This window comes from Phoenix dactylifera, unplaced genomic scaffold (genome assembly GCF_009389715.1).
Source record: "Phoenix dactylifera cultivar Barhee BC4 unplaced genomic scaffold, palm_55x_up_171113_PBpolish2nd_filt_p 000026F, whole genome shotgun sequence".
Lineage (NCBI taxonomy): Eukaryota > Viridiplantae > Streptophyta > Magnoliopsida > Arecales > Arecaceae > Phoenix > Phoenix dactylifera.
In genome coordinates, this window is record NW_024067667.1 from 840,960 (window position 1) to 863,592 (window position 22,633).

The 22,633-nt window shown below is 48.6% G+C and overlaps 1 protein-coding gene across 1 annotated transcript in view; it reads right to left on the reverse strand.

Annotated features, from left to right (window-relative positions):
• LOC103716940 (kinesin-like protein KIN-14A) overlaps window positions 1–22,633 on the reverse strand; it is a 41,048-nt gene that overhangs the window by 1,758 nt on the left and 16,657 nt on the right. The window contains exons 8-20 of the mRNA XM_039115870.1: window positions 22,176–22,250; window positions 20,432–20,513; window positions 19,791–19,886; window positions 19,547–19,717; window positions 19,361–19,467; window positions 19,102–19,254; window positions 18,815–19,029; window positions 18,484–18,734; window positions 18,209–18,372; window positions 17,191–17,517; window positions 16,651–17,111; window positions 16,329–16,504; window positions 15,323–15,415 (exon numbers count right to left, since the gene is read on the reverse strand). Coding sequence (XP_038971798.1) covers window positions 15,342–15,415; window positions 16,329–16,504; window positions 16,651–17,111; window positions 17,191–17,517; window positions 18,209–18,372; window positions 18,484–18,734; window positions 18,815–19,029; window positions 19,102–19,254; window positions 19,361–19,467; window positions 19,547–19,717; window positions 19,791–19,886; window positions 20,432–20,513; window positions 22,176–22,250 — 2,352 coding nt within the window. The 3' untranslated portion in view covers window positions 15,323–15,341. The remainder of the gene's footprint in view (window positions 1–15,322; window positions 15,416–16,328; window positions 16,505–16,650; window positions 17,112–17,190; window positions 17,518–18,208; window positions 18,373–18,483; window positions 18,735–18,814; window positions 19,030–19,101; window positions 19,255–19,360; window positions 19,468–19,546; window positions 19,718–19,790; window positions 19,887–20,431; window positions 20,514–22,175; window positions 22,251–22,633) is intronic.

The window sequence follows — 22,633 nt, forward strand, 5'->3', positions numbered from 1 at the left end:
GAGTTGCCCCATTCTTCAATTTAAGGCTCTCCATACTTTCTCCTTCTGTATTAGTGTACTCCAGTCGTTCCGGTCCTTTCCCCCTTCTTGACCCCGTCCTGACCGTAGATTCACTGGCCATTAGGGATGGGCGAAGTGAGAGCAAACCGCATTAAGTCGGAGCTGGTCGCCGAAGACCTAGATAGGTTCGTGGCTCGATACCACCTTCCCGAGGCCTGCAATGTTACGCTCCCGGGGCCTGAGGAGAGGATGTCCCATCCTCCTCCAGGGAAGGTTGCCATCAATGAGGGCATTCTTCAGGCCGGGTTCCGCTTTCCTCCCTCGGACTTAGTTGTGCAGGTGCTTCGGGGTTTAAGAGTGGCGCCGACGCAACTGGTGCCGAACTCATGGCGCGCCCTGACGGCCTTCCAGGTTCTCTGCCGCATGCACGAGGTTCCCGCCACCCTGAATGTCTTTTGGGAATGCTACGGCCTGAACGGCCACCCCCAGGACAGAGGGTGGTGGTGCTTTGCGGCGCGGCGAGGGTGCGGCCTCGTCAAGGAGGCTCCTTCCTCCATTCACGGCTGGAAGGAGCGTTTCTTTTTCATTGACGTAGATCCCTCTTGGGGAATCAGGACAACCTGGGAGACGCCGATGAAGTCCCCGATTGGCCTATCGAGGTTGTCGAGGGAGGAATCCGATGGCGTCGCCGTCTTGAAGGGGTTGGTTGCCGAGGGCCGGCTCCCCCCGGTGGCTCGCCTTATTTCCGAGGATACCTTGGTGAACGTCGGTCTGAGCTCGGTCCCCGCTGACCGTGAGCCCGCCACCATTTCTTTTTTAGCTCTTTTCTCCTCTTTCGTCTCGTTCTCTCCTTCAGTTTCTCAACCTCCGACCACCTCGTCCTTTTTGCAGAGATCGACGACGTCATGCGGTCGGACAAGGCAACGGCTGTTGGTAGGACGTCCCTACTGGAAGCAGTCCGGAGGAAGAAACGAGCTCCTCCGAGCGGGGCCCCACCGGCGAAGAAGTCCCGCCGGCAGGTGACTCCGACGCCGACAGACGGGTCCGGACCCACCGATCAGGGGGATGCCGCGGGTGCGGACCGGCAGTTGACGCTGTATCAGCCCTCCGATGCCGAGACTACCGTTTCTCCGGAGGCATCACCCGGGCGCGCCCGAGATGGACGGGTCGGACGTGATCGGTCACCAGCCCAGCCTTCGACTCGGTCGGCTCCGGATGATACGAGGAGGGACGCGCCGAGGCCCCGGCCGAGCGGGACCCTGTCAATTCCACGGGCGGTCCCCGCCCCGAGCATGGTCAGCATGACTCTTCCCCAAGCGATGGGTAAGGGTAAGGCTGCAGAACCACCATCCGACTCCGGGGAGAAGTCGGGGTCGGCCTTCACTTTCGCCGGCGCCCGAAACCTCATCGAGACGGTGCTGCTGGAGAAGGACCGCAGGCGGGTCCGGGAGATGAGGGTCCCTGACGTTGGGGCTGCCAGCTGCGTCTGTCTCATGTCGGTGAGTGTTCTTTTGGTCGCTTTCATCATTTATAGGCTCTGTTGATCCCCGCCTGACGCCCTCGTTTTTCTTATCTCTTAGCTCGCCCAGTACATGATCCGCCTGGAGGAGTGCTACGAGGAACAGGCGAGGCTTCTGGCGAGGGCCGAGAGCCAACTGAAGGCAGTAGAGGAGGGAGGTCAGGCTGCGGCAGGGAGGACGACCAGGGACCTCGAGACGAGGCTCCAGGTGGCCGAAGAGCGGGCACTCGGCTTCGTCACCCTCGAGAAGCAACTGTTGGAGGCTCAGGAGCAACTCAAGGTTGCCTCGGGTCTCGAGGGCGAGATCAAGAAGGCGGAGGAGCGGGCCGAGAAGCAGTCCCGGAAGGCTGCCGACTACCGGGAGAGGTGGGAGAAGGCCCAGCGGTCAGCCGACAACGCCCGCAACCGAACCCGGTCTCTTGAAGCCAAGCTGGGCGAATTGGAGTCGGCCTTGGAGAAGTTCCGCGCGAGCGACCAGGAGCTTCATTCGCGCCTGGAGGAGGCTGAGGCTGCTCGCATTGCTGCCGAGGCGAAGCACAAGGAGGCTCAGGCTGATCTGCTAAGGGTCTCCTCCGAGGCGGATGACCGGATTGTGGCGAAGGTCTTGGAGGCGAAGGCTCAGATTATGGAGCGGGCAGAGGCGGCGCTGGCCGAGAAGAGTGCGGAGATCGGGCGTCAGGCGGTACAGGCTCATCGTCAGTCCACCGAGTTCACCCGTGATATGTCGGAGGCGGTACAGGCCTATCGTCAGTCTGACGAGTTCGTCCGTGACATGTCGGACGCGGGGTCCGACTCCTTTGTCTTAGGCTTCGAGGAAGGCCTGGCAAGGGTGTCGGCTAAGTACCCCGAAATTGACCTGAGTGGGATCTCCCTTCTCGACTCCCCTCCGGCGCCATTGCCTGCTGATTCTCCAACCGTCTCCCTACCCCCTGCGGACGTGCCCGGCGTTCCCGACCCGGGGGTTCCTCCGAGCTGACCTTCTGTATTTTTGTTCTTTTCTTTGTGTGTTGGCGTTTTGCCAAGTTGTATGGGTCTCGGCCCTGAAACAATGAAAGTTAATGCAAATAGAGCTTCTTCATTTCACTTTCGTCCTTCTTCTTTTTAACTCTTGGTAGCGTCTCGCTGACTCCCGACTCTTGAAATTCTTCTGGCGCTAGGCCAGGTATCTGAGGGTTAGGCCTCAGGGAATTCTTCCGGCGCTAAGCCAGGTATCCGAGGGTTAGGCCTCAGGAACTTCTTCCGGCGCTAAGCCAGGCATCCGAGGGTTAGGCCTCAGGAACTTCTTCCGGCGCTAAGCCAGGCATCCGAGGGTTAGGCCTCAGAAAATTCTTCTGGCGCTAGGCCAGGCATCCGAGGGTTAGGCCTCAGGAAATTCTTCCGGCGCTAAGCCAGGCATCCGAGGGTTAGGCCTCAGGAACTTTTTCCGGCGCTAAGCCAGGCATCCGAGGGTTAGGCCTCAGGAACTTCTTCCGGCGCTAAGCCAGGCATCCGAGGGTTAGGCCTCAGGAACTTCTTCCGGCGCTAAGCCAGGCATCCGAGGGTTAGGCCTCAGGAACTTCTTCCGGCGCTAGGCCAGGCATCCGAGGGTTAGGCCTCAGGGAATTCTTCCGGCGCTAAGCCAGGCATCCGAGGGTTAGGCCTCAGGAAATTCTTCCGGCGCTAAGCCAGGCATCCGAGGGTTAGGCCTCAGGAACTTTTTCCGGCGCTAAGCCAGGCATCCGAGGGTTAGGCCTCAGGAACTTCTTCCGGCGCTAAGCCATGCATCCGAGGGTTAGGCCTCAGGAAATTCCGCTCGTTGGTCGGCCAAGGCTGGCGCAAGCCGAGGCGACCGGTCGGGGCTTCAGGCTAGTTTGCTCCCGGGATGATCATCGGGTTAGCCTGGCATCCGAGGGCCAAGCCTCGGGAGATTCTGCTCGTTGGTCGGCCAAGGCTGGCGCAAGCCGAGGCGACCGGTCGGGGCTTCAGGCTAGTTTGCTCCCAGGATGATCATCGGGTTAGCCTGGCATCCGAGGGCCAAGCCTCGGGAGATTCCGCTCGTTGGTCGGCCAAGGCTGGCACAAGCCGAGGCGACCGGTCGGGGCTTCAGGCTAGTCTGCTCCCGGGATGATCATCGGGTTAGCCTGGCATCCGAGGGCCGAGCCTCGAGAAATTCCGCTCGTTGGTCGGCCAAGGCTGGCGCAAGCCGAGGCGACCGGTCGGGGCTTCAGGCTAGTCTGCTCCCGGGATGATCATCGGGTTAGCCTGGCATCCGAGGGCCGAGCCTCGGAAAATTCCGCTCGTTGGTCGGCCAAGGCTGGCGCAAGCCGAGGCGACCGGTCGGGGCTTCAGGCTAGTCTGCTCCCGGGATGATCATCGGGTTAGCCTGGCATCTGAGGGTTGTCAGGCCTCAGGAAATTCCGCTCGTTGGTCGGCCAAGGCTGGCGCAAGCCGAGGCGACCGGTCGGGGCTTCAGGCTAGTCTGCTCCCGGGATGATCATCGGGTTAGCCTGGCATCCGAGGGCCGAGCCTCGGAAAATTCCGCTCGTTGGTCGGCCAAGGCTGGCGCAAGCCGAGGCGACCGGTCGGGGCTTCAGGCTAGTCTGCTCCCGGGATGATCATCGGGTTAGCCTGGCATCCGAGGGCCGAGCCTCGGAAAATTCCGCTCGTTGGTCGGCCAAGGCTGGCGCAAGCCGAGGCGACCGGTCGGGGCTTCAGGCTAGTCTGCTCCCGGGATGATCATCGGGTTAGCCTGGCATCCGAGGGCCGAGCCTCGGGAAATTCCGCTCGTTGGTCGGCCAAGGCTGGCGCAAGCCGAGGCGACCGGTCGGGGCTTCAGGCTAGTCTGCTCCCGGGATGATCATCGGGTTAGCCTGGCATCCGAGGGCCGAGCCTCGGAAAATTCCGCTCGCTGGTCGTGCGCCTGTCGCTTGCCGCCCGACGGGATTTCTCCGTGGCCAGCTGCGATCGTGTTTCTCCTCCTCTCCAAGCGTCGCCTGGGGAACACCAGATGGGCATTAAATGCTAATTAAGGGGTTACCTGGAAAATCGGATCGCCAGTTGCTGCTTGCGAGGAGTGTCAGTTAAGCGGCCGCGATACGCGCGTTCTTCGAGGCGGATGCGGCCTGGGCGCGAGCGGAGATATGTGGACCTAGGGGTACAGGCCACCCGGAGTGTCCTACATAAAGAATGCGATTAAGGAGAATAACGCTTAGGAAATCGCGGGAAGATACGCCTCGAGAGCCGGATCGGCTCTGGATTCAATGCGCCCGCATTTATTGGAGCCACCCGCATCGGAACGACCGGGGGGCCGCAGTTTGGCTATAAATATAGGTGCAGGTGCGATGGAGCCTGCCAAGCCGGAGCTGTTCAGGTTGCCATGGATCGTGGGCCTCCTCTCCGGCGCATGGTTGAGAGACCCCTACCGAAGGAACGGGAGGCGCGCCCTTCGCGACTTCCGCCAACTAGCCGTTTCATCTGGGATCAACAAGGAGGTTCTCCCCGGCGGAACTCCGCTCTAGGCGTTTCATCCGGGATCACGTCTCCCCTCCTTGAAGTTCGGCCTCCCGATTGAGCTCCGCACCAGGCGCTTGATCCGGGACCGCACCTCCATATGCTCTTCTCCCTTGTATTCCTTCTCTCCCCTAACACTGGGGAGGACCGGAATATCCCTTGGAGGTGGCGTTCCCCTGGAGGCAGCGGGAGCTTCGTCTGCGGCGGCTCCTCGTCTTTTTCGTGAGGCGTGGATGGCGCCTCTGGGTAGGAGCAGTGTGGACTTCTCCTTCGTCCACTTCTTCTTCATCCGCGCTGGCTCTTCGTCTTTTTCGTGAGACGTCGATGGCGCCTCCGGTTGGAGGCACCCACTTCCGGTAGGATTGCAGCCGCTTCGGATGGAGATTTCGGGATCCCAGATCTCCAGCTCCTCGGAGTCTCCACCTCTTTTTTACTTTCTTTACACCCTAATTCCCCTCTGGGAATTCCTTGTAATCACACGAGCACGCCGTTGTAACCAGAAATTATTGAAATGAAAAGTGTTATACATTTTTGAACTGTCTTTCTGGCATTGTCGTTCTACTGGTAATACATCCGCAGGTTAGCGGAATTCCAGCTCCTTGGAATTTCTCGACCATCTAGGGCCTCCAACTGGTAGGAGCCAGGTCGATTTACCCAGCGAACCCTATACGGGCCTTCCCAATTTGGCGCTAGCTTCCCACCTTCCGCAGGTTGAGATGCTTTAGCTCGCCTTAGCACCAGATCTCCGATTCTGAAAAGCTTCGGTCGGACCTTGGAGTTGTAATATCGGGCCACCCTCCGCTGATACATCGCCATCCGAACCTGCGCCATTTCCCTCGCTTCTTCCAAGAGATCCAGGTTCCCTCGGAGTTGCTCCGAATTGGCCTCGGGTCGGTGCGCGGCCACCCGAGGTGAGGGGAGTCCGAGCTCCACAGGGACAACGGCTTCCGTGCCATAGGTTAGGCTGAAAGGCGTCTCCCCGGTAGGGGTCCGATGCGTGGTCCGATACGCCCAAAGGACATTCTCGAGTTCTTCGACCCAAGCTTGCCCCGTCCGACCGATTCGCGCTTTGATTCCTTGGAGGATTGTCCGATTTGTGACCTCGGCCTCGCCGTTGGTTTGGGGATGCGACACAGAACCGATGCTCGATTCCGAACTCCTCGCAGAAGTCACGGAAATGCTTGTTGTCGAACTGTCGGCCATTATCCGAGATGAGGACCCGAGGTACCCCAAATCGGACAATGATGTTCTTCTTCACGAACTTCCGGACTTGCGCCTCCGTGATAGTGGCCAGCGGCTCTGCCTCCACCCACTTGGTGAAGTAGTCGATTGCAACAATCAAAAATTTCCGCTGAGCTGAAGCGACGGGGAATGGTCCGAGGATATCCATTTCCCACTGGGCGAAGGGCCAGGGTGCAGTGATTGGTGCCAAGGGGACAGAAGGGACTCTCTGGACGTTGGCGTGGCGCTGGCAGGCGTCGCATTTCCGTACATGATCCTTTGAGTCCTCCAACAAGGTAGGCCAATAATAGCCTTGCCTCATGATCTTGTGCGCCAAGGACCTAGCCCCCAAGTGTGATCCGCAAACGCCTTCGTGGACTTCGCCGAGGACGTAGGCCGCTTCCGAGGGGCAGAGGCACTTTAAGAGGGGGGCGGTGAACGAGGTCCGATACAGCCTCCCTTCATAGAGTACGTAGTGGGCGGACTTCATAACAAGTCGCCGAGCTTGATCTTCGTCTTCAGGGAGGATCCCTTCGGCGAGGTAGGCGACAAGCGGGTCCATCCAAGACGGCTCCGGATCAATCGCCATCACCGCTCCAGCCTCGCCGATGCTCGGGGCATCCAGGGTCTCCAGGTAGATCGCCCTCGACAAGTTGTGCGCGTCTGCGCCCACTAAGCGGGACAACCTGTCGGCCCTGGCATTTTCACTTCTTGGGACCTGCTGGATGTCGACACTGCCGAGGTCGGGAATGAGTGCTTGCACCTTCCGGACGTAATTCTGCATGGTCGGGTTCCGGGCTTCGAACTCCCCACGGACCTGCCCGACCACCAGCTGGGAGTCGGTGAAGACCTTCAGGCGCCGGATGCCGAGCTCCTTGGTGAGTTTGAGTCCCGTGACTAGGGCCTCGTACTCCGCCTCGTTGTTGGTCACTGGAAATCCGAACCTCAAGGCATACTCAGCTATCACTCCATCAGGACTGGTAAGGACCAGCCCGGCCCCTCCACCTTCGGGGTTCGACGACCCATCGATGTGAAGCGTCCAAATCGGGAGGTCGAGGCTGGGTGTTTCCGACGACCTAGGTTCCGCCTCCTGCACCGTGCACTCAGCGAGGAAATCCGCGAGCGCCTGGGCCTTGATGGCGGGACGGGGCTGGTAGCGGATGTCGAACTCACCAAGTTCTACTGCCCACTTCACCAGCCGTCCCGCATTCTCAGGATTGCTGAGGATCTGCCGCAGCGGTTGATCAGTCAAGAGGGTGACAGAATGGGCCTGAAAATAGGGGCGAAGCCTCCTGGTCGCGGTCAGCAGCGCGAAGGCAATCTTTTCAGCCTTCGTATACCGCGTCTCGGCATCCCGTAGGACCCGGCTGATGTAGTACACAGGCTTCTGGAGCTTTGCCTCTTCCCGAACCAGTACCGCACTGACTGCGGTTGGGGAGACCGCCAGATAGAGGTAGAGCATCTCCCCTTCTTGCGGCTTGGACAGCAGGGGAGGAGACGCCAAGTATTCCTTGAGCTGGTCGAATGCTGCTTGACATTCGGCCGTCCAGAGGAAGTCTTTCGGGCGTTTCAACACCTTGAAGAAAGGTTGGCAGCGTTCGGCCGATTTTGCCACAAATCGTCCGAGCGCGGCGACCCTCCCAGCGAGCTCCTGAACCTCCTTCACTTTGGTCGGAGGGGACATATCTTGGATGGCCTTGATTTTGTCCGGGTTGGCTTCGATCCCCCGCTGGTTGACAATGAAACCGAGGAACCTCCCGGCCGAAGCGCCAAAGGCGCACTTCGCTGGGTTCAGCTTCATGCGAAACTTCCGCAGGGTGGCGAAAGTCTCCTCCAGATCCGCGATGTGCTGGTCTGCATGGCGGCTCTTCACCAGCATATCGTCCACGTACACCTCCATGTTCCGGCCGATTTGCTCTTTGAAGATTTTGTTGACGAGGCGCTGGTAAGTGGCGCCAGCATTCTTCAGACCGAAGGGCATTACCTTGTAACAGTACAGCCCCCGGTCTGTTATAAAGGCAGTTTTCTCCTCGTCCTGTGGAGCCATCATTATCTGGTTGTAGCCGGAGAAGGCGTCCATGAAAGACAGCAGCTGATATCCGGAAGTCGCGTCGACCAGTTGGTCTATCCGCGGAAACGGAAAGCTATCCTTGGGGCATGCCTTGTTCAGGTCGGTGTAGTCGACGCACATCCTCCACTTTCCGCTCGCCTTCCGGACAAGTACGACATTTGCCAGCCATTCGGGGTAGCTGACCTCCCTTATGAATCCTGCCTCCAAGAGCTTGTCTACCTCCTGGTCGACCACTCGGATCCGATCCGGGGCACAGTGTCTCTTCTTCTGTTTTACCGGTCGATGGGTCGGGTCGACGTTGAGGGCGTGAGAAATGACCTCCGGGTCGATCCCAGGTACATCGGCCGCCGACCAGGCAAACACATCGACATTGGCTCGGAGGAATTCCACCAACCGGGCCCGAGCTCCCAGGTCGAGATTGGCGCCGACCCGGATCGTCCTGTCCGGGCGACCTTCCTCGAGGGGAACTTCGATCACACCCTCGGCCGGCTCCCCGTGCCGCAAGGCCACCTCGTCTCTGGCGTCCAGGGACTCGACGCTTAAGGCTTCTACGGGCTTCTTCCCTTTGAGAGTTGCTAGGAAACATTGCCTTGCGGTCGGTTGGTCACCTCGGACCTCTCCAATCCCGGCCGCCGTGGGGAACCGCATGAGCAAGTGGTACGTAGAGACCACCGCGCGAAGGGCGTTCAGTCCGGGTCGTCCGAGGATAGCGTTGTAGGCCGAGGAAACACGGACGACCAAGAACCCGAGCCGCACCGTGGCTTCTGCGGGTGCAATGCCCGCAGTCACAGGCAGCTCAACGACACCTTCGGCCGAGATAGCGTCACCAGTGAATCCTATGAGGGGGGTGGATGTTTTGTGCAACAATTGTCTGGACAAGCTCATCTTTTGGAAGGCCTCGTAAAACAAAATATCAGCTGAGCTTCCACTATCCACAAGAACACGCCTTACATCATAGTTTGCCATAGTGAGGGAGATCACCATGGCGTCATCGTGGGGGGTCTGAACCCCCTTTACATCTTCATCACAAAAAGTGATTACATTACCGACCCTCTGCCTCTTCGCGACGGCTGCCCCTGACGCTTCAGTCGAGCCCCCTGCGTTCCTCTCGGGCCGGGGGCAGCCCCCAGTGATAGTGTGGATCACGCCCGCGACGGGTCGATTCTGCTCCCGAGGCTCCTGAGGGGCCGGGTCGGCCGGACGCGAGTCTGCGGGGGGACGTCGGTCGTTCACATATCGACCGAGACGCCCTCGGCGGATGAGAGCCTCGATCTCGTCCCGAAGCTGGAAGCAGTCTTCGGTGTCGTGGCCGTGGTCCCGGTGGTACTCACAGTACGCCCGAGAGGGCCTCCTCCCAGGAATCTTCTTCATCTGTCTCGGGACCGGGAGGTCCTCCCGCCCCTTGATTTCCATGAGGATCTGGGCCCGGGGAGTCAGGAGAGGAGTGTACCGGTTGAAACGTCGGGGCGGAGAACGAGGGCGTAGGGCGCCGTGGTTCCTCGCCGGCGACAGGCTTCTGCGCCGACGTTGAGGCGTCGGGCTCCTCCTCTGGCGTGCCTCTTTTCGCCTTTTCTTCCCAAGCTTTGGAGGGATCTCGGCGGCCTCGTTGCTCCGGTGGGCGGCCGCCTCCTCGGCGTCCGCATACTGGTTCGCCCGGGACAACAGCTCCGGGAAGCTCCGCGGCAGGCGTTTGTCCAGGGAGAAGGTGAGTCTGCCCTTTCGGAAGCCACGCTTCAGGGCTGAAAGAGCCACCTCCTGGCTCAGGTTCCGGACTTCCAGCGTAGCCTTGTTGAAGCGGGTAAGATAATCCCGCAAGCTTTCTCCCTCGTTTTGCCGGACATCAAAGAGGGAGTCGGAGACCAGTCGCCGCCGGCTACTGACGGCGAAATGGGTGATGAAGAGGCGAGTAAACTGGTCGAAGGACTGGATTGAGTTAGCCTCCAAGCCGGCGAACCACGCCCTTGCCGGGCCACGGAGGGTCGCCGGGAAGGCCTTGCAGAGGAGAGGATCTGATGCTCCGTGGAGGAGCATAAGGGTCCTGAAACTCTCGACGTGATCCCGCGGGTCCGCCGCCCCGTCATAGGGCTCGATCGCCGGCATTTTAAGCCCCGGCGGATTCGGGGTCCGCAGGATCCTCGAGGCAAGCGCCGGCTGGGAGGAGATCTCCAAGTCGGCGAAGGGATCTTTGGAGTGGCCCTTCAGGACCTGGAGTTGTCGGTGGAGATCGTCCACCCGCCGGTCCAGGGAGCGCGACCGATGGGTGGGAGACAAGGAGCACCGAGAGGGGGACCGACTGGAGCGCGGGTTCCTTGAGGACTGGGGGGTCTGGGAACGCGCCCGGGCCCGCCTCTCGTACCCCGCGCAGCTCCGATGGGAAGGTCCCGGCAGAATGGACCGTGCTCGAGAATCTTCCTCGCGCCGGCGCTCCTCCCCATGGAAGAGGAAGGAGCGCGGGTTGAGGAGGACAGGTGAGCGCTCAGGGAGCAGCGGCTCCTGGGCCCGCTGCGGCGCCCGAGACATCACACCCTGCAGGTTCTGCACTGCCTCCACGAGGGTGCGAACCTGCTGGGCTAACTGGTCGAACTGAGCGGCTTCGACCATCTGAATGGGAGGTGGAGCGGTGGAGTGTTGCTGAGAATGTGTTGGAGACGCAGCGGCCTCCCGGCCGGAGGCGCGAGAGGCCCCGCGACCGGAGGCATTGGAAGCTCCACGACCACCTCGCCGTGCCATTACGATCGCTCTGAGATTCGGTGCCCTCCTTCTAGCGCCAACTGTTGCTGGTGGTCCAAACCGAGAACGATTGGCACGGCGGTGTGAACGGGGTTCCGTTTGAGTTGCCTTGGTTGGTATTGATTGCGCTCCACCTTCCACCGGGAAACCTGCAAACAAGCCTCGCACCACCACTGGGGTAGTGGGGGCCCTCCGACGATCAAGTCAGAGGAGATTGGAGGAGAAGGAGAGATAATAGTAGCAAGTAAGAGAATGCACTGGAAGTTCTTGCTTACCCCCCCCCCTCCTCCCCCTAGCCGCATATATACCAGGCTGGGGGGTCTTTCAGGGGGGTTCGTCATCGTGGGGCACGATGGAGCTGTCACTGACACGGCCGTTACAGGGCGTCGTGGGGCAGCGCTGGGTACGGCCATGACAGGGCGTAGTGGAGCTCCGCCTTGTACGGCTGTTACAGGGGATCGTGGAGCAGCGCCAGATACAACCGTTGCAGGGAGTAGTGGAGCAGGAGGCTGCGGCGTGCCTCTGGGGAATAGCCTGTCGTTATCGAGAGATGTCCGACTCGGGGTCGGGCTGCGGAGACGAAGATATCCGACTCGGGGTCGGATTGCTGGATCAAGGGGCTGCCGACTCGGGGTCGGACTGCGGAGACGAAGATGTCCGACTCGGGGTCGGATTGCTGGATCAAGGGGCTGCCGACTCGGGGTCGGGCTGCGGAGACGAAGATGTCCGACTCGGGGTCGGATTGCTGGATCAAGGGGCAGCCGACTCGGGGTCGGGCTGCGGAGACGAAGATGTCCGGGTTGCCGTAGTCTTCCTGGGCGCGTGTGCCGGTCACGTGGGGCATGGTGGCTAAGTTCCCCCGTAACAGTGCTGATAGATTTTTTTCACGCTACAGTCACTATAACTCGTGATAGGGTCATCTTTGTAATCGACAAGATATCACAGTTTATATTCATTACCAATTTTAACCCATTGACAAAGAACTATTTTTATTGGATTCTAGATTTAAAGTGTCGATTGGCCTCTATTAGTAGAGATGGTCATAGCTATCTAAGAGCTCGTAAAATATTTCATACTTTTCATAAATCATACCTTCATAATTAGATTAGAAATACTAAATGACATCACAAAAGTTTAACATATACAATCATGCCATATATATCATTTTCAAAGTAATATGCAATTTTTCATAATTATAATTCATACGTAAATCATTTACAATAAAGTATTTAGTAATAATGCTATTTAGCCAAAAATATAGAATATTTACAATCATATGCTTGATCCTAATTTTTTTAAGAAAATGCGGGATCAACATGTCAAATGTAATTCATAATTTCATACTTAAAATTGATCAGTAATTTAAAATTAATAAGGTTCGTACCAGGATCACTTACCTTTGTTTGCCCAAAGATAAAGATCACTAGGTTCAATTGGACAAATCCGTTATGCCTATGAAAACCATTTAAGAAAAATAAATTACTTGCTATTCACTTTTTAAAAATCTAAATATAAATTAAAAAGCTCTGAGCAACCTGAAATAGACTTCAACAAGCTCAAGTCCCAACTAGATAAATCAGTCTAGGATATACAAATCAAGTAGAAAGAGAAAGGTTGAACTAAGAATGAAATCTCTCTGTAGATTTATTTATTTATTTATTTAATTTTTCTCTCTCTCTCTTTTATTTTCTCTTTTTTTTTGTCTCTCTTTTTTTTCTTTTCTTCTTTTTATTTTCTTCTCTATCGCTCTCCTGCCTTCATTGCAAAGCAGGGGTGGGGGGCGAGAACCCACCCTACCGAAAGACAGGAGAGGGGAGGAGAAAGCTTCCAACTCGACATCGGCTACGGCCGGAGGAGCAGTCGGAGACAAGGCACTCAAAAACTAAAGACAAAGTGGGGAGTTTTGGGCGGCAATGCTCGACCAAGGTGGTACACCGGCCACCAGAGAAGAAGAAAGGAGGAAGGAGGTAGGGAGGTAAGCGGCAGTGGGTCAATCGAGGAGAAGAAGGGTTTAAATAGAGGTTTTGGGAGAGAAGATAAGCTCAACCTAACAGCAATAATGTCAGTCGTTACCCTAACGGCTGATTGTCGTTGGCACCAACCCTACAGAAGTGGCGCTAGCCATCCTCAGCAACCTTATTTCCGACGAATAGGGGATCGGGCAAACGAACACAATTCCTCTATTCCGATCCTAAAATTTTGAATTTTTGCCGATAGAAGTCGGTGGGCTTGCCAACTTCAATCTGGGATGGGCCAAATTAGGCCGACTCTCACAAAGAATACAAGCATTTACTTTTTTTTATTTTGGGTACATTACATCAATTTGCTTTTGAATATTAATGAAAGCCATGCTCCAACTATGATCTTTTGATATCAAGATGACTGGATTTGAAAGTTCTACTAACAATGATACAAATCTAACAAAGAAAATAAAAGAGAATTAAAAGAAAAATAAAAGAATTTTTTACATATATACCCTTATTATATTTGAAATTGTGTGGACCCCGTCATAAATTTATTATTTGTGCATATACCCTTATCAATTAGTCTTTTTGCATGTATACCCTTGTTAATATCTGAAAGTTCACATAGATCCTTGCAAATTTTCTATTTACATGTATACCCTTATAAATTATTTTCTTTTGCATATCTACTTTTATTGTGCTAAGGTATAGACACAAAAGGAATAATTTATAAGGATATACATCTAAAATAAATTATGAGGATAAATAAATAAAAAGAAATAATTTATAAAGGTACTTACGTAGAAAGAAATAATTTATAAGGATACACATGCAAGTGCCAAATTTGCAAGGGTGTACATGCAATTTTAGATTTTTATAAAAATATACATGCAAAAAGAATAATTTATAAGAGCGTACATGCAAAAATTCAAAATAAAAAAAGATAAAATGACTCATAACTCCTAAACTAACTACAAAAGAAAGGGAACTTTATATGTAAGATAGAGAATCCTTAATAGATTCAGAAACTACACTCAACTCTTCTAGTTCTCATTTTAAGTAACTTTCACCAAGTAATTAATATATTGAAGTCTAAAGAATTATAACTTATCTCTGGTCTGCAAAATTCAATGTTCAAGGATTACATATGGCAGTTTGCGAATTCCCCTTTACTAGACAATCAAGAATTTAGGTACTTAATGTCACACACTTGATTTTTTTTTCAGGGAAATTGGAAAAGGTGACATTTGAGATGGATTGATGGCAATGCTGGTTGGTCTACCAAATTGTGGGATGAAACAAGAGACCCTTAAGTTTGTATTGGTGTAGTGTCTACTTTATAAGAAGACAAGGAAAATGCATAATCTAGGTCTTTTAGTTTTTTCTAACCAATACAAACTATGCCTTTAAGTTTGCTCCTGGTTACAGAAATGGCATGCACATAATCAACTACCAACAAGTGAAGCCAAAGCCTAAGAATAGAAGTGAAAATTGTCTTGATGGATCTTGGTGTTGTACTTTTCCAAACGAATCTAGATTTCAGTCTGGAGCAATTTAAGGGCAATAATCTATTTGTAATAAGCTAATCACTAATGTTCTGCCTAGTTCAAAATTAGGTTGATACATGCTTGATCATATATTAAGTGAACCAGGTCAGATTTGGAATTGAGTACAAAATATATTAAAAAAAAATCCATCAATCACGTTGCATATGTTGGTCTGCATGTAATGGCAAAGTTTGGTCAGGATTTAAACAAGCATGTTCTAAAGCAGTAGAAATTATATGTGTCCAGCATTTGCTTCTAATTTGGAAAAACTTGCCTCATGCTATGTTTCTTGTTATAGATTCTCTGTATATATTTTGCTTTTTAAAAAGATTGTTTCTCACAACATGTAAAGCCAATAATCCACATAACCAAAATAATATCCTGAAGAGGATTCTTATGCATACAAACTAATTTCTCTACCTCAGAAGAACAAAAATGCTGTGACTTTATTTTTATCAGGAAGCTTGTATTTAAAAAACTACAAATTTATTAATGTAGCTTCAAGTGCAATCCCTTTGAGTCAAGTCAACTAATTATATATCCAGAATGCATTGCATGAAAAATATAAGCGAACCAATATTCTTGACAAAGAAAAAAAGGATCAATTGATGAAAGTTACAGTTAGAACAGACAGTGGCTTCTCTGTAATAATTGAGAATATTATATGCTTCTTTAATCAACAAAATTACGCTTCCAAAAATCTTCCTCCAAAAGTTTCAAGAAGAAGCAATCACTTGTGCAATGTATATATAACAGAGCATCAAGCAAATTAGGAGCTCACCTTTTCAGCAGCATTAGATTCATAACCATCTTTTTTTGGCCTTCATAGAGGACTGTATTGATTGAGTTCTTGCACTTTGGGTATCACTTGAAGCTGTCATGAAACAGAACTATCATTACATGGAAATCCTACCATTAGAACATCGCATTTTCCTTACTACATTTTAGACATGGTATATGAAATAAAATTTAATATGGGATTCCTCATCCATGATGATACTGCATAGAGCTATGAATATACCATCATATAGCAGCAGTAAGCAGTATAAATGAACCAAAAGGGAGAGGAAATGAAACAGCAAAATTTGTAAACTTACCATCATATCTGCATCTAAATAGCTATACAAATGACAATGGTGACAATGCAGAGTTCTCTGAATATTAACTTGACTGCCATATAATCCACCCATCCTAGTTCTCAAAATTTAAAACAAAAATATATATTTCTGCTATTTGTGAAACATGCATGCACAAGCACATGTGCGCATATATGCACACCTAACGACAACATATTTACATCGATATGGAAAAAAGATAGACAAGCTAATCATGAAGACTGAAGACAAAAAGAAATCCTGCAAAAATTATAGCCTTGCCATTGGATCAGCCAGACATGGCAGCCCTGACTTGTGACAGAAGGATACCAGAAAAGAAGTAGAAACTGGCAGTGGGTAAAATTGGAGGACCAGAAAAGACATTCAAGGGGGTTTTTGCTTGTAGTATGACGAGCTAGACAAAGTGTACATGACTCTTTTGGAACTAAAGACAACTGAGCTATTAATATAATTTCAAAACAAGTAAACACCTCAAAACGTTAAAAGGACCCTAGAAGTGGATATAATGCTATAATATCATGTACTAATATACATCATTCTTTGTGTTTCCATATTATCCTATTATCAATTCATAGGTTATTTGATGTGTGGGTGAATTTCCTCCGATTGGAGGATGAATCAGCAATCGGCAAGCTTTGCAGAGAGCATTTAGCTATCTAGAATTCTACTCACATGAATTCACTGATATCCCACCAAGCGAAGATCTCCGTGGAACATTCAAATTCCTCTGAACATTGGGAAATGATTGCCTCCTTTTTGACCTGGCATCAGCAGTAATTGGTGACTTCACGTCAATACTGTTGCTTTTAGCAAATTTTGAAGATGTTTCTGAGGGATACTGGATGCTCCTGTAATTTGAAAGAAGAAAATCATGAATTCTGATACGAATTTTTTCTTAGAAAAAAGGTGATACGATTTACTAATAGGTTGCCTCCATTCTGCTTAGCAAAACAGGTGGAATCATTTAAAGATATTCAAACATCTCAGCAAATACCTTCTTTCGGAGCCATGAACAAATTTTCCAGTGCCCTGTGGAGATTTCCTCATATGAGATCCTCTTCTGCTAGCATTAATATTGGAGCTCCTTGTCTGAGATTTTGTAACAAAACTAATCTCATCTGAAGTTGTCACTATCTCATCCAATTTTGCTGCTGGATCAGAGGTTTTCTGATGGACATGTATTCGAGATCTGCTCAGCTCATCCAATTTTACTGCAGGATCCGAGGTTTTCTGATGGAGATGCATTTGAGATCTGCTCTCCATCTTTGGCAGCTGACTGCAACAAGAAGAAGTGCAAGTACCAGGAGAGCATTGATGGAAGGCCTCTGTAGCAACAATGCTGCAACACTTCTCATTATCCAAGCTTGCTTTTGCATCTGCAGAGTCTTGAATTTCCAGTTGACGCCAAAGTATGTTCTCTTTAAGTGACTCTTCTTCAGAGAATTTTGAATAAATCTGCCATCCCAAAATTGCAGCAATCAAAAAACTGTAAGCAATAAATCAGTAATTAAATTCTATAAATGGTGATGGCTACTTGTGAAACTGCAGTTTTAAATTCTTGCTTTTTCTCTTCACGCATGGAACTGTCTGAGCTCAACCTCCGGTTATAAATTGGGGCATAGTCTGTAGGAAGTTTAAGTCCTGATTTAGGGGACTTCAGCAACTTTGTTTCATCTGGGTTGTTCACTGTTCCATTCTTCAGAGCAGTAGGATTCTCAATGCTCAACCTTCGTGGACGTGGATGGTTACGCCCTGTGATTTGTTTCAATCTGTCCAAGTTTGGAGCATTTTCTTTCATTTTTTGTGAAGACATGGCCTTCTCATCTTCCTTGATTGCCAATGCCATCTTGAGACTATCTCTCTGCAAAAGTATAGTTACTATAGTTATTATCCACATCAGGTAGGATCATCATGCATGTACAAAGAACATGACTTTCAAATCTAGCAGAAAACATGCGAAAATAACACAATTTAAATTTTACAAATAATGCGAGTATGCATGCCTGTCATGACAAAATCAATCGTCGGTACTGTGTACAAACTATGGTAAAATCCTACATATTTTCATAACTTTAGCCCATTGAACATTGAGCTGATTGCATTATCTTATATCCCATTACATTTTTCATATTGATATGTCTGCATGTGGTCCCCATGCGAAATATCGCACAAGAGCAGAAGACAAGGAGTGTAGAACAGAACTAAAGAGAGTAAGCAATGGTGCAACCGGGTGTTGCTGGTTTCCTGTGCATTTTCTAAGGATCATGAGATCTTGACAACCCCTACTAGAGCGCACTTTTCTCTCCTCACCTCTACCTTATGTCCGGACCATGTGGAAGCCTTGAGATATCTTGCAGTTACCACCTACCACGACCGGACATCTGAACAGGCCCTAACTTAACTGCCAATTCTTCTTCAAAACACTGCAGGACACTGTCATATTGCTATGTTGCTTATACATGGAAGATTATGTACTTGCAAGCATGAAAAACCACAAGGTGCAGAATTAGCAAGGCACTGTATAGAACCAAAAATTGTATAGCCAACTATACCTGTTCTTTAAGTTCCCTGATCTCACTGCTTTCTTTGTTCAAATGAGCAGCACCAAGTTCCACAGTGGAAGCCCTTTGGGCAAATTTCAGCGTATTGATTGTTTCCCTGTAAGAATCAGCTTCTGGGCTCACATGAGCAAACATTAACATCTTTGCATTTCCACCTACAGACATTTCAACAAAATAAATGAGCAGCACATCCCATCCATTTTAAAACCCTGAACAGAAGTTATTTTTTTAAAAAAAAGCAAAAAGAAAAAGAGTTGAACTAGAACCTAGTGAGTTTTGTAGCAATTGGGTGAGCTTGCTAGTTCCATATGGAATGTGAGGATTCTTCTGAGCTAAGGCTGTAATGACATCTTCCAAACAGGAAAGAGATTTGTTGATATGCTGTGCCTCATTCAGTCGGTCTCCTGTGGTTTCAGATTTATCCATCCTCTCACTGCCAGCAAGGTCCACCAAATGCAGGCAACTACAAGTAGTGCTGTCTAAAATGTCTTTACCATGCACATGTACTGTCAACACGCTGCACACCAAAATTTTTATGGTCACTACAAGGAGAAATCCAAAAGTTGGTATCTGCCAGGTGAAGTATAAATTTAGCACCTGTGAGAGCGGCTGCTTCTGTGGTTCATTGCTGTTGAGAAAAATGCACGATTCTTCTCGCCCAATTTCATCAGATCAAGAACATCAGCACTAGACTGCACAAGGTGCATGCTAGCATCTGGAAGGCTCAGCCCCCCATTGCTCGAACAACTCCTAATTTCTAATGTACTCTTGTAGTTAAAAATTAACAGCCCAGTAAGAGAACCAAAGATTTGCTAAACAAGAGAAGCAAAAATAAATAAATAATACAGCACGAAAGGATATTTTGTGTTTGATGCATCTTCTACTAGAAGGTCATGAACTTGCTCATTATAAATTACAACCATCTGAACGCAAATCTCATATGTTACATCCTTCCTGATACTGGATATTTGAAATACATCATTCAGCGCCATGTAATTGATTCCTGTGTCCTTATTTGATCTGTTTAACGGGCCACACTGACAAGCAAAAAGTACGCGCAAGACTAGTAAGTCCAGTTAAATCAGAACTTCCAAGAATCATGTAATATGAGCACTAGGAAAAGGCATCTATAAAAGAACGTACCATGGTATGCGTTTTACCAGATCCTGTTTGACCATAGGCAAGTATGCATACATTATAGCCATCCATGACAGATCTTATTAGATCTTGGGTGTCCCTGTATACTTCATCTGCACAATTAAGGTCAGAAATGATATTCATGCATTGTTAGAACCTTCCAAGATAACTATAAAATGGTGAAGAGATTACCCTGTGTAGCAGTTGGGCCAAAAACTTTGTTAAACTGAAATATTTTGCCTGCATTTTGTGGTTTAGCTGGATCAATAACCATTAATGAACCATCACTTCCAATGTAGTCTATGGTACATTTCGCTTCCTCATTGAACATTGGCCTGATCCTGCAAAATACTCGGATATTTCCTAAAAAAATAGAGTGAGAAATCTTCGTTAAATGTCACAAAGTAAAATATGTCAGTCTATGATGCAAACATACCTCTTAATTCTTGAAGAATGTTATAAAGATGCCGGTTTTCTTTGACAGCTTGATGATACCCATGAGCAGCAGCAGATATCCCTTGAATCTGGATTCCTAAACCAAAGAGAAGAAAAACTTTTTCAATGTGAGACTATAAAAACTGGAACATCTTGAGATTATACATACTGCAACATCTTCGAATGAATCCAAATTTGCTTCTCATTGATTCTCCAAGGTTTCATCTGTTTCAAGGTTAAAGGGGGTCTAAAGAGTAATAAGACCCCTACAACTCATTTATTCCACTTTTACCACATAAAAAGAAAAGTAGACATTTTATTCCGAGGACAAATCGGACATTTTGAAAAAGTTGACAGAGCTACTTCTTCCAGAGTAAGCTATTCCACCCTATAGCATTTAATGTTACTCTGGATTAGAGGGGGTTAGGATTTAGGAGTAAGTTAACCCATTTGATCTGGGTTAGCTTACACAGCGACCAAACACAACCTATGGTTTAGGCACGGTCTGTGGAGCATAAACTTTAGGAAACTCGGGCAAACCCTGAAAATTGATGTCCCTTAGATACATTGAAATCCAGTATTCATGATTTCATAAGTTTTAAAAACTGGAAGCAGTTCAATGTCAAATTGTTTGTTGCTTACCTAGTTGTACAAAATCATTTTGTAATTGGGTCTGCAAAGTTGTGAATTCAACCCTGATGTTCAATAGCAAAGTCCTGAGCTCCTGCAAAGTCAGTGAAAAACTTCAGTGACATTCGATCTAATATTCAGTCATGCAAGTGAAAGAATGATGATGACAAATGATATTAAGTTCATCGTGCTCAAAGCAAACAATCAAGAAACGGGTATTAGGACCTTGAAGAACAGAAGATCAGAAAGTGGCAACAATATTTTCTTCTCATTGTCTGATGAACAAACTTTTTCAGACATGAAAAGATCGACTTAAGTTAGCTGCATAGCATAATTGAGAAAGAAATGAAAGACCTAAAAGGAGGAACAAGTTGTTCAGATGGAGAGTTTTATTCTTTGGCCTTTGACAATTAATAAAAGAAGTCTTCTTTCTATATCCTAATAAAATGTCATTTTTGCTTGAGAACTTGTTTATTCTGGAGCCTCAATGAAGACAGTCCTTATGCATATAAAACTGTAAGAACCATATTTCCCATACATTTTTGGACATATATATAGATGATGTAATGATGAGTTTGAGCTTCAATACACAATAATACTATGTGAAAAAGGACCTCCTAGACTTTCAGGAAAAAAGAAGAAGCTGTAGATAAAATTGTTATCAGATCAAGAATTGCTGACTCCTATCCACTCTATTTGAAGGCACAATTTTATCGTCAAAAAGACCTTCAACAAGTGCTTATATCATATACCGGCGACCACAAATGTATTAACTCATAGATGGCATCTTTCCCACCTGAAAAATTGGTTTTCTCCTTTCATGCCACAAAAACATTGAAAAGTAAGCCTGCACCACATAGTAGGAGACATGGAGAAAACTTTTGTGGAATCACCTAAAGGCACTCCAATTGGTCAAGAACCTAGGGCATTGACGATCATGCTTTGTTTGAGTTGGATTTAACTTAAAAAAAAAAAAAAAAATTGTGTCTGGGTTGAGCAAGCATAATAAAGGCATTCTTGGCCAGATGCAGACCACTCCCAGGCCAATCTAGGATGAGCTCAAGACTAAAAGATCATATTATACATTCTTAACTTACATATACATATATCAATTGATACACAACTGTACAGGACTTAAAGACTCTTCTTTATTTTCTATTGTCTCTTTCATGTTGTCAAGAGATATATGAAATGTACATACAAGGAGCACATAACTTATGCCCCTTTTGACCAAATGCAATCCATTTCCTTCTTCCCCTCTTCTATTCTTTTCTTTTCTTTCTTTTTTTCACTAGGAGTAGATAGCATGACTAATTTGATTTTCAATGCCAATATCTGGATCTACAAGACCCTCTCTCATGGGTATAATTTTGGAAGATGGAAAATTGCCTTAACAAGCTTCCAAGCTAGAAACTAGCTTACCCCACCTTTGAAATGTATCTGATATCATCATTGTAAAGCTGACGACACTACAATTAGGCCATATCAAGCCAACCTTGTATCAAATTGTTCCAATTGACTCAAGGCTAAAACTAACTACAAGACTTCCATAATAGAAGATTAACCAAAAGGAAATCTACAATACATTTCACATAAGATTAACTAGTGGCATAACTTAATATGTCCATAAGTACACACATTATGTGGAAGACAGAAATTATTTTTGGTTATTTGTCCTTTAGAATACATTTTGGAGAAGCATCATAAATGTTGATAACTTCCACCTAGAACATTCATAAGTTCTCAGGTAGCTTACCCTCAGTTTGTTTTCTTGTGCTTCCAAGAGATCCCAATGATAGCAATCACTTTTCCCCAAGCACAATTTATAATGCTGAAAAAAATCAATAACCTTTACTGAATGAATGAGCAAGTATAGACACAAACTTTTGAGGAGCATAAATTCAATTTTTTGCTACAAAAAAATTAATAGATCAACTTTTGCAACAATATTTACATGAAAGAACAAAGAAAAGAACATAGATTATTTTGCTGCCATAATGAAAATCAGTTTCTTTCTTTTAATGAAGCACATTTTATCTAAATCTCATTTTTGACATCTTAAGCAGCTTATGCTTATCATGTTTTACTGCTGATATGAAACTGAGATGCCATGAGTGGCATTTAATCTATTAAATAATCAATACTTAATAAGCTTAATAGGAATAAAGTATGTGCATGCATACACTCTAGGAGTATTTAAAAGTGTAATTAAAA